The 12,341-nt window shown below is 35.4% G+C and overlaps 1 protein-coding gene across 1 annotated transcript in view; it reads left to right on the forward strand.

Moving 5' to 3' along the window:
* ARAP2 (ArfGAP with RhoGAP domain, ankyrin repeat and PH domain 2) overlaps positions 1-12,341 on the forward strand; it is a 239,216-nt gene that overhangs the window by 115,866 nt on the left and 111,009 nt on the right. Inside the window, 4 exon segments of the mRNA XM_078148406.1 lie at positions 2,636-2,835; positions 4,680-4,765; positions 9,323-9,505; positions 11,969-12,143. Of these exon segments, the coding sequence (XP_078004532.1) occupies positions 2,636-2,835; positions 4,680-4,765; positions 9,323-9,505; positions 11,969-12,143 (644 nt within the window).

Consider the following 12,341-nt stretch of genomic DNA (forward strand, 5'->3'; position numbering starts at 1 on the left):
AGTGATTTGCCTTTTTCCAAATTTGCACGTAAATAAAAGCCTTACAAAATAGTTTTAGAAAATAAATAAGTCCAAAGAAATATGTAACTCACTAGTTTTGTGTTATGATAGCGGATGGTGCTGGCCTAATAGATAGATGGAGTGCTGGCCTGAAGTCAGAAGGACCTGCATTCCAGTCCACCCTTAGACACTTATTAGCTGTGTGACCCTGGACAAGCCACTTAACCCTGTTATTAGTTCCTCATGTAAAATGAGCTGGAGAAGGAAATAGCAAAGCACTCCCGTATCTTTGCTAAGAAAACCCCAAATGGGGTCACGAAGAGTCAGACATGACTGAAACAACTAAATAACAGTTTTGTGTTGTTTTTGAATTCCTATCCTACTGTACATATGATTAAACTTAAAAAGATTTAATTTTTTCTGTCAACAGATGTGTAAATGATTCCCTCTACAGATATAAGTCCACATGGAAATTAACAAAAAGGGTATAAAAGGGAAAAGAGCTCGCATGTTTTTTCAAACCTTACTCTTTTTTATTCAATGCTATGATTTCTCTTTGCCTATCTGAATCCCAACCTTCCTACAAGACGTATATGTAATGTTACCCTTGAAGCCTTCCAAGATAAGTAGTTTTACCTTCAAGACCTTTTGTAGCATTTTATCTCATTGCCAGGTGGTGGCCCACCCATGATGATTTTTTTTTTTGGGGGAGGGTGGTACAATTCTAAACAATTTATTTGTGGTGTGATCTACATCAGTAAAGAGAGTTACCCACAATATATACCAGATTCTGAAAATGGAATAAGCATATTTTGTCACTCAGTTTTGTCTTGCTTTATTCTCTATTTCAAAAAAATTTTCAAAATAAGATTTTAAGTGCTTTGAAGCCAAGGAATGTATTATTCCCTTTATAGCTTCACATAATCCTAATCGTATAATGAATACTCACTTGATAAGTTTTGAACTTAATTCAGTGAATTTATTTATTTTAGGTTACCTATGTACCCATGGTGTTAGGTTTTGTTTTTTTGTTTTTTTGTTTTGGTCAGGCAGTGGGGTTAGGTGACTTGCCCAAGGTCACACAGCTAGTAAATGTCTTGTGTCTGAGGCCGGATTTGAACTCAGGTCCTCCTGAATCCAGGGCTGGTACTCTATCTACTCCACCACCTAACTGCCCCTCATGGTATTAGCTTTAAGGCCTGAAGAAATAGTATTAGCTATAGGCCACTGATAATACAATAATCCTTTCAAGGGATTTTTAATATAATTGATTGGAGATTTTTGTTGTTCTGTTTGAAGTTATTATTCTATTGACACCAAGAAACCAAGGACATTGCTTCACAAATGGAGAATTTAGTCTTTGCAGTTTAAAGATGATAGTTGAAGATAGGATAACACATTTTAGTTTTGCATCCACGAATTCCAGACCCAGCTGCAAACTTAAGTATGGGCTTATGACCATGTGTTCCAGTGTAGGACCAGGTATTTGTGTAGGAACCAAATTTATGAATATCTTGGTGATTGTAAGTTCTCCAATTTTTTAAAAAAAATGCTAGCCCCATAAGCCACTGCTTTATTTCCGGATATAATGTAGCATTTATCAGACCTCTCTGAATTCTCTTACATCTTAATATAGCATATACTTTGAGGAGGAAATTAAAGGTTTTATATACTTTCAGAAAGGCAATATAAGCCATCTTGTGTCACATCCAGTATAAGGTCACATTTTTAGAGCACTGAGCTATTAGGATATAGCTAAGTGGACAAAACCAAATTAAAGCATTACAATTATATTGCAATTATATCTGTGAATTATCTCATGATTTGAATAATAGCTAGTATTTACATAGTACATTAAGATTTACAAAGTCCTTTCTATATAATATATCATTTTATCTTCACTACAAGCCTGTTATTTCTATTTTACTGATGAGTAAACTAGGTTTGCAAAAGGCTATGTGACTTGCCCAGGGTCACACATTTAGTAAATATTTAAGGCAGTTTTAGAACTCAGGGTTTTTTGTTTCCAGGTTCGCTGTTCTAACTTCTGCATTAACTAGCTGCCATTGATGATTGTGTAAATTAGTTATAGAGAACAATCATTTGGGGAAACTCCTCAAATCCATCTGACCTTTAGTTCACATTCAGTTTTTAAGTTTTAAATCCCCAGCTCTGATGTGCAATGTGATCATTTTTAGCTTTAGTTTAAGCTAAACTGCATGGCTAGGAGGTACTTTGTGAATTGGGGATCGAGTTACAGACCTTTTTTGAGTATTCTTCATCTGCCATTTGGGAAGTTTTAAGTTTTTCATCTAAGCCTGTTATATACTAAGGTAAGAGTAGCACTGTGGTCAGGGGAGATTTTTATGACTATTTGCTTTCAAAATACATAAAGCCAGAAGCATAGAAAGGAAGATAGCCCTTAATTTATTTTGAGAAATACAATAGGATATTTCTGATGATTTCAACTAAAAGTGGATTAAAAATGAACCTGCCGTCATTCTTAAATTTGTATGGAGGGCAGATTTTTAAACTGTGATTCCGTCTTTGTATGCAATGACTATGCAAACCATGCCCTCTGCTTAATTGGCCTTTACAATGGAGATCAATAAGACAGAAAAGTCAATTGTTTCAGCTTTACAGCAGAGTCGGAAAAAGAGAAGCAAGAGTGGATTGAAGCTGTGCAGCAATCGATAGCAGAAACTCTCTCGGATTATGAAGTAGCTGAGAAGATTTGGTTCAATGAGTCAAACAAGAACTGTGCTGATTGTAAAGCACCAGATCCTGACTGGGCATCCATCAATCTCTGTGTTGTCATTTGTAAGAAGTGTGCAGGTAATTAATGATGAGCAAGCTGCTGGTACAGGGGGAGTGGAATGTTGTGCATCCATTCCTTTGCTTTGTCACGGGTCAAGTCCTCTATCTGATAATGATGATGGTGCTGACAATGATGATTGTAAACCTTCATTGGATGTGACTTAGTGAGATGTGAAATGCTGAATGTTGTAAGCGTGTATTCACATTTCTTACCAACTGGTCCATATGTGGATTTTTAAAAATGACAATTTCAGAGCATCAGGTTTTATTTTCTTGGTTTTAGGCGTGTGTCTTAAACTTATACAGTGATTTTTTAAAAATTCTCTGTCTTATAAAAAGGATGCTATGTTAGAAAATTTTAAAGATGTTAGAGAACGTGTGTACATTTTAAGCTCATGTTTACTAATTTCATAGAATTATAAAATCATAGAAATCTCCTAATTAGAAGATAACTTTATGGGCTTTTCAAGTCTAACTTATAACTGAGTAATAGTCCCTTTTGCAATAGTTCAGGTGTTTGTTAAATCCCTTCTTAAACAGCCCTAGTTAAAGAGAAGTCACTGGCACCTTTGAAAACCTATTCCACCTTTAGGCAGTTCTAATTATTAGGAATTTTTTTTCTTACATTAAGCCAAAATCTGCCTCTCTGTGATGCCTGCATATTTCGCCTATTTCTGCCCTTAGCAGTCAAGCAAATCTACTCTCTGTTCCACATGTCAGTCCCTAAGATACTTGAAAATAGAGTTCATGTAACCCAGGTATTTTCTTCTGCAGCCTAAAAATTCCCACTATCTTCTACTGAACCTTGTGTGGCAAGCTTTTAAATCCTGTCACCATCTTCATTACCACCTTTAGGCAACTTCCAGCTTGATACTGTCTTACTAAAATATCGAATCCAGGCCTGAGCACAGTACTTACATATGCTGCTTGACCAGTACAGAATATGTCAGAAGCCTTCAGTAGATGTCCCTACCCTGAACAATTTCATAATGATGTTGTATCATGTGAAAAATAAGCAATAGAATGATGAATTACCTTCTTCTTAGCCTTGAGAAACTGAGCAAAAGGCTAATTGTCATCTCTGTTGCTTCTCCTTTGGGGGATGAAAATGACGAGAGGAATGCAATATTGGAGGATATAATAAGGATTTGAACCTACTCTTCTGCCTACACTTGGAACTCTTCTTCTTGACTTGCTGTTATCTTTACAGTTTTTTTAAAAACTTCTTTAGCATGACATTTTAAGCTTTCCACAAACTAGCTTCAATTTGCCTTTCCAACCTCTTTTGACATTATTCCCCTTTGTGTACTCAGTCTTCTGGCCAACTTAAGTTACTACCTGTTCTGCAAACTTAACATTTGTCTGGCTCCTGTTTCCATGAATTTGTGCTGGATGTCTCCCATCCCTGGAATATTCATTGTCTTAATCTCAGAGTTTTAGAATTTTTTTCTTCTTTTATGATCTGTCTCAAATGCTACTTCCTTTGTGAAACCTCCAAAGTATTTTGCCCCTTTTTGAATTTATTAAATTATTTTGTAAATTTTGTCTACCCCCAACTTTCACCTATCACATGCTTCCTTGAGTCATGCTTACCCATATGCACATCACAACCTTCCTAGTGGAATGAAAGGTCGTTAAAGATAAGGACTATTTTTAAAAATAAAAGTAAAAACACTCTTTTCCTATTGCCTCTAACAATACCTCATTATAGGTATTAGTAAATTATAGGCTTAGTAAATATTTCTTCATTTTATTTGGATTTATAAAATTTTATTGGCAAGAATAGTTTTTTCTTTAAAGGCTACTTTAAATGAAAAAAATAAGTTGAAAACTTGTATTAATTTATTTTTTTTGTCATTCAGGACAACATCGATCTTTAGGACCAAAAGATTCAAAAGTTCGCAGTCTGAAAATGGATGCCAGCATCTGGAGCAATGAACTCATTGAGGTATGATCCACAGATATATTTCAACATAACCCACAAAGGAGAGGTTAATGGGACAGGAAATGCCCATATAAAAGATGTCAGATGATGGACATCAAATGGTTCAGTAGCTTTTTGATAAAATCCTAACCATATATAAGAACTAAATATAGCTCTTTAATAACAGGGCTAAATGTAATATGATATAATATAATACAATATATAATATGATATAGCTTGATATAATTAATATAACTACTTAAATGACAGTATGTTGCAATAGACACACACATATGCACATACATATGTACCTACATATATTAAAAATAACTTCTGTAGTATTAAATATTTTTATAGTAAATATGATCATGGCCAGTGCTGGAAGAGGCCTTAGAACCCTACTTCTAACCCTAGGTCTGCTCCAACCTCCTCATTTTACCTGGAGAAACTGAGGTCTAAAGTGGTTCGGTGACTTTTCCAAGGTGATACACCATGTTTTACTACAAGAAAATGGTAGCACTTGGGTTCAAACCTGGTACTCTGACTTCCAGTTCATCACTATTCTACTGCCCCAGGTTGACTTAACTTTCTTCTTGAACTGGATTAGGAGAAAAACAAAATACAACAGAACACTGAAGTGGATCCAGTTAAGAATTGGGAAGAGCATAAATAAACAAATCAGAAGCTAAAATTTACTTTTTTTAAAAAAATAAACCAAAGTCTAGTATTTTGCTCTTCACAGAATTTCACTATATGAAGGCACCACAGTGGCTCATTAGTCCAACCTATAGCGAAAAGATGATCTTCTCAACAACATACCCAACAGTCATCTAGTGTTTGCTTTAAACATCTTCAATAAGGATGACCCACTGCCTCGAGCCAGATCATTCTACTGACATCCACCTTAAATTCTCCTCTCTACAGCTTCTACACATAGCTTAGCCTTTTGGTGCCAAATGGTGCCAAATGCTACAAGTCTAATTCCTCTTCCAGTTGACAACCTTTAATATAGGTAGAGATAGATGTCTCATCCCCCATAAGTCTTCTCTTCTCTTCTCCTCTCTTTTCCTTCTCTTCTCCTCCTCTTCTCTTCTCTTCTCTTCTCTTCTCTTCTCTTCTCTTCTCTTCTCTTCTCTTCTCTTCTCTTCTCTTCTCTTCTCTTCTCTTCTCTCCTTCTCCTCCTCTTCTCCTCCTCTTCTTTCTCTCTCTCCTTCTTCTCTTCTCTCTCTTCTCTTCTCTTCTCTTCTCTTCTCTTCTTTCTCTTCTCTTCTCTTCTCTTCTCTTCTCTTCTCTTCTCTTCTCTTCTCTTCTCTCTTCTCTTCTCTTCTCTTCTCTTTCTCTTTCTCCTCTCTTCTCTCTCTTCCTCTCTTCCTTTTCTTCTCCTCCCTTCCCCTCCCTTCCCCTCCCTCCCCTCCCCTCCCCTCCCCTCCCTCCCTCCCCTCCCCTCCTCTCCTCTCCTCTCCTCTTCTCTTCTCTTCTCTTCTCTTCTCTTCTCTTCTCTTCTCTTCTCTTCTTTTCTCCTCTCTTCATTCTTTTTTTTTGGCTAGGCAGTGGGGTTGAGTGACTTGCCCAGGGTCATACAGATAGTAAGTGTCAAGTGTCTGAGGCTGGATTTGTCAGGTCCTCCTAACTCCAGGGCTGCTGCTTTATCCACTGCACCACCTAGCTGCCCCAGGTCTTCTCTTTTCAAGGCTTAATATTCTTAGTTCTTTAAGCTGATCCTCATATGGTATGAATAACCATCCTCCAGTCCATGGGTATCTACTTTGAACCACTGGTTTGCTACTACAGGTGCTTCTTGAATATTTTGGTGTACAGAAACTTTCTGTTTCTGACTTCCTAAGGGAATATCAAAGAATACACACACACACACACACACACACACACACACACACACACACACACACACACACACACACACACACACGTACGTTACTTTTTTAAGCAAAATGCCCAGTTGCAGAAGAGTTGGACCGGTTCAAAGTTTCAGTAGTTTTTTACTCTGCCTATTTTTCCAAAGCCCCTCCAACATTGACTGTTTGGAGTTTTTGTTCTAATTGCCAATCTGCTGAATTTGAGGTGGAAGTTCAGCTTTGTTTTAATTTGGACCTACTTTATTCAAGATTTGGAGAATTCTTTCCTGTGCTTGTTAATTATTTCGATTCTTTTTTGAGAGCTGTTTCTTCATATTATTTGATACATCTCGGGGAGTAGCTCTTAGTTTTGTATATTTGTGATATTTCCCTGTATCTCTTCGATATTAAATCTTTATCAGAGATATGTGATGTAAGGATTGTTTTTATTAATTTCAGTTTCCCATCTTAACTTAGCCACATTGATTTCATTCATGCAAAAAAAAATTAATTTCATTAATCAAAATTAACCATTTAATCTTTTGCAAGTGCCTCTTACCCTTGGTTTTGTTTGGGTAAGAATTCTTCCCCAGAAGTAGTTGTACCTGATCTGGTCCTCTTCTTCTTTTTTTAAATGTTGAAAAGTGTCATCTTCAAGGCCTATTTCTTGGTGAAGTCATGTTGAATCTTTTAGTTAACTACTTCCTTTCTAGATGTTTATTAAGTGGTCCTTTAAAAATATGTTCTAGGATTTTTTCAGCAATCAAAATAAAATTCATTGTTCTGAGGTTTGTGGCTTTTGTTCACATCTCTTTCTCTCTCTTTTTTTTTTTTTTGAAAATTAGGACTTTTCTTTGATTATCTGAGTATATATTACATCTGGGCCATATGATGAGTTAAGTGCTTTCTCGTGGCATGTCAGCTCTTTGAGGTGCAAAGACTGTTTCTTTTTTGACTTCGTTACATCAGTGCCTGACATAGTGAAAACTTATGAAATTGGATAAATTCAGCTAGGCCATTTATTATTATCTCATTTGTACCTTGGGCACCAACTTTCTACCAGCCATATTTGTCCTGTCCTTTGTAGTCCAAATATCCCCTCTGGGGCATTGCACACATGAACAAAATACAAATTCAGCAGCTCAGTCTTCTCTCTGCCATCATCTGTCATCTTCCCATTCACTCTGGACAGTGATCTTATTCTTCCTGTAATCTTCTTGCTTTGCCTCAGATAGCTAACAAAAAACCCTTTTGGGTCTAAACTTTTCTGAGTAGTTTCAGCACATTGTGAAATTTAGCATACCTGATATTGTTCCTGCAGGTCCGTGCCACATGTTTGCATTCATCCCTTTTTACTGGCTCTTGTTTTCATCTTTATGTGTTTTTAAAAATTCCAAGTTGATTGACAAGGCCCTTGTGTATCCACTGATCTTTCAAAACAATTCTCTTTTTATTGCTCGTCACTTAACACATCATTTTTGCTTCCTCAGGATTTTGTTCACAAGAGCTCCCCACCCACAGTTTGACTGCCCTTGTAGAATTCTAGTCTGTCATTTCATACCTGTGTTTTTTCTCTGAATGCTTTTGAAATCTACTCTTTCACAATCTAGGGTACATTTAGACCATTGATAGCTTTCTTCTTATAAATTCTAAGATTGATTGGTATACTTCATCGCAAGATTCCCATCATTTCCATACCACACCAAAGAATTCTTCTTACGTACTAGATCCTGAGAAAAATTTCTACATTCTTTTACCTTATGAATGATGGAATTGTTATTAGGCAGTCAAGAAAATATGTGTTGCTATACATTTGCTAGATATCTCTAGCAGGTATCTTTATTTGTGTCTTTGGAAATTATCTGTTTTAACAAGCCCTGGGAAGGAGGCACAGTCCTGGGCTCACAGTAGGTGTTTAATCTATGTTGGTTGATTGGTTATGATGTCTTGAATACATGCCCAGGAAAGACCAGTGACCTCCCTGTTGTAGCTGTAGGTTGATACTTGGCTCATTACCCCCAGCAGGCAGTTACCAATAGCTATTTCTCATCTCCTCTTCCTCCAACCCTTATTGGAAGATATCTCAATTTTTGAGTCTATATCATATTTCCTCGGATGGCAAATAATTGCTTCTTCCTCCACACAGCCTGTTGTGTGTTCCTTAGCTCCATATGTTCAGCAACTTTTCTCTCATTATTTTTACTGTACTTGAAGACCATTTTTTCCCATCACATTTAGCTATCCCTAATTCCAAGCAACATAAATAAAAAGAAAATTATGTAATGAGCCATAATGATTAAATTATAAATATAAAATATAAAAATAAATTATAAATATAAATGATATAAATTATAAATAAATAAATAAATTATAAATGATATCTAATAATAAAAATTAGTATGTTTTTCTTTGAAAAAATTTTAAGCGTGGGAAACAATCATGCTGTACTTAAAATTGAATGCCCTTCTACCTTTAACAGTGTTACTTTATGAGAAAAAAAGGGTAGGTGCCTGTATGTGTTTATACTCGTTTTAGGTAGTAAACTGATTTTTAACTCTCTTCTGTTTCTTTCATCTAACAGTTTTCTTCTTTTCAGTACACACACACACACGCGCGCACACGCACGTGCGCATGCATACACACAAGTTCCTGACTCCATTAAGCAAAACTAAAGTCTGTAAAATGATTTTGCAATCACATTTTTATATGTCTAATATTTTTATTCCAGCTTTTTATCGTCATTGGCAACAAAAGAGCAAATGACTTTTGGGCTGGAAATCTTCAAAAAGATAAAGAATTACATGTAGATGCTCCAGTAGAAGAAAGAAAACTTTTTATTACTCAGAAATATAAAGAAGGACGATTCAGAAAAACCCTTTTAGCCTTTCTTACCAAAGAAGAATTAAACAAGGTATGATAAAACTATTTAGGAAGATGTGGCTTTCAAATTTCACTTTATAGCTATGTCGGTGGTAAAGGAAAAGAAATAATTTATGACTCTATCTGGGGAGTATAACTATGAGTTTAAATTCAGTTATGTAACTTCTCTGATGAAATGACCAAGTATTGTGGTACTTTATTTGGCATTATAGGGAATTAGCTGTTCTTCATAACTAAACATAACTCTCCAACTCATGTGACCCCATTTGGGGTTTTCTTGTCAGAGATACTGGAGGAAACTGAGGCAAACAGGGTTAAGTGACTTGCCCAGGGTCACACAGCTAGTAAGTGTCTGAGGCCAGATTTGAGTTCACAAAGATGAGTCATCCTGACTCCAGTATTGGCTCTCTTATCTGCTGTGCCACCTTCATATGTTGAGGGTGCTGCTTCATATGTTGAGGCAGCATTGCCCATTTTAATGGTTACATTTTATCTCATTTTCATCAATATTCCTTTTCATTCATTTTATCGTATTTTCAGCACTGTTCCTTTCCATCTAAAAATATGGGGTATATGTTTTTCATTTGAGACAAATAAGAACCACCTCTCCCTCCTTACTTTTCTTCCCATGGAAAGATGCAATCTAAGGCACTTGCAAAGCATTTGGAGCAAAGTTCCAATTAGCTGTCTCCAGGGACTGCCCAGCTTTCCCCTAGCACACATGCATACTTTTGTTGTTGCTGCTATTTTTTCCTGTCTTCATGTGTCAAAGGACGTTTGCTGTCCACGAAGATTGTATTTTGGGTGGTTAAAAATTTATTTTGATCATGCTGGGTACAGTATATCAGAATCTCAGAGAATCTAATATTTCTCAAGATGTTCTACATATTTTAGATTTTTTGAAGATCACACATTTTCAGGCATAGATGTACTTATAGCAGTCTAAGTTTAATTAATCCACCCACTGCTACTTTTAGCTACTTATGAGTTTATTAGAAAAACTAGCATTTTTATATTTTTAAATTCCATCAATTTAGCTTTTAACTATTATATTCTTATTGTTTATTAATGAATTTTGAGTATAAATAATAAATACTAGAATCATATTATATTTACCTTACCAGTCTGCCAGGACTAGGAATACTGGATATATGAAAAATAAATTTATTTATATGAATACATATATAACATATGAAAAATAAATTATTGCTTTTTCTGAACTGTCTTTTGCCTTAGGCCTTGTAAAAAAAAAAAGGTTGGGCCTTAAAAACCTGTACATAGAAGCTGCATGGCAAACCTTAAACTTATAGTTCCAAGCATAAATACCAAATGAAGAAAATGGCCAAGGAATTACCAAATCCATAAATAATGACTATTCTTCACTTTGTTTTTGTGGAAAGTAGAAGTCATTGTATGCCAAGTATCTACAAAGCTAAATTCATTTGTTAATTTTGTTCAGTCATCAGCTAACCCCTGAAGCGTTCTCATTCATTAATTTGCAATTCATTTATTTATTATATGCCATTGGAAATATGAGATTCATGTATCCTGTTTTAAGCTAACATGAAGGGTTATACTATGGGAATAACAGATTTTTATAACACAATGCCAATTAATTTCCAATTACAGTTCACTTTTTATATAATGCTTAGTTTTGTATTATTTGTACTGTAGTGTCTGTTTGAACCCTTTCGACATCTTTACTTCTACATCATCATTCTTTGTCATTATATCATCACCTCTATTCTTATTTCCTTTGGTGACACCATTTATTTCTGTTTTTACTGTTTCTATTTTCAGTCTTTACTGTTTTCTACCCGTGTACACAGTTTAAAAAAGGGAAATTTGGAATTTCCTTTCCACAGTGTGTCTTAGGCTCTTTTAAAGTTAAACTTCCAGTGATATAATTCAAACAGGAGCAGATTGTGAGATAGGGTGCTATCTTTATTTAAACCAGTGTTTTGCAAGTAGTTTGAGAGTTAATGCTGTTCATTTTCACTATAACAGTGTGAGGCAGATTATGATAGAACCATAAGGAAGGAAAACAGGTCAATTAATTTAGGCCTTCCTGGATCATCTTTACATAGAATCATATCCTTATTTTGCTTAAAATGTTTTAAGTCTCAGGACATTGATCATATGCATATTTGGGGCAAAAAACCCCTTTTCAAGTAAATATAGCATACTTGGGAGATTTTCTTTTCTTTAAACATTATCATCTTTGATATAGAGAATTGTGAATGAAAAGCTAACAGTAGCTCTTTTTTTGCATATTATTATTTAGATGGGAAAAGAATGCTTTTTGTTCCTGTGACTTGAAGACATCACAGTCTCGTATTTCCGAATCCTTTAATTTATTGAGAATTAAGTTTACAGTCATTATCAACAACAGGCAGTTGTTGCATTTGGGAGTAAAAAAAAAGTATATTATTGATTTTGTATGACGAGTCTAAAATATTCTAGTAGATATATTTAAACTTTTAATATTGATCAGGCCTTGTGTGCTGCAGTAGTTAAACCAGATGTTCTTGAAACAATGGCGTTATTGTTTAGTGGAGCTGATGTAATGTGTGCAACTGGAGATCCTGTTTACAGCACCCCCTACTTGCTAGCTAAGAAAGCTGGACAAAGTCTGCAAATGGAATTTCTCTATCACAATAAGTTCTCAGGTAATTTTCACTTACTGTTTTATTTTCCCAAATGTTTGCATTTTCCTCAGATTTTTAATTCTATGCATGTGCAATTTTAACATAACATTAAAATAGAATTAAATATTAATATCTCTTAGAGTGTAAGCTCCTTGAGGGCAGGGACTCTCTTTTGCTTCTTATGTGCCCAGCGCTCAGCACAGTGCCTGGTACAGTGTG

The sequence above is a fragment of the Phascolarctos cinereus genome, unplaced genomic scaffold, assembly GCF_003287225.1.
Source record: "Phascolarctos cinereus isolate Bilbo 61053 unplaced genomic scaffold, phaCin_HiC Scaffold_9;HRSCAF=440, whole genome shotgun sequence".
NCBI classification, from domain to species: domain Eukaryota; kingdom Metazoa; phylum Chordata; class Mammalia; order Diprotodontia; family Phascolarctidae; genus Phascolarctos; species Phascolarctos cinereus.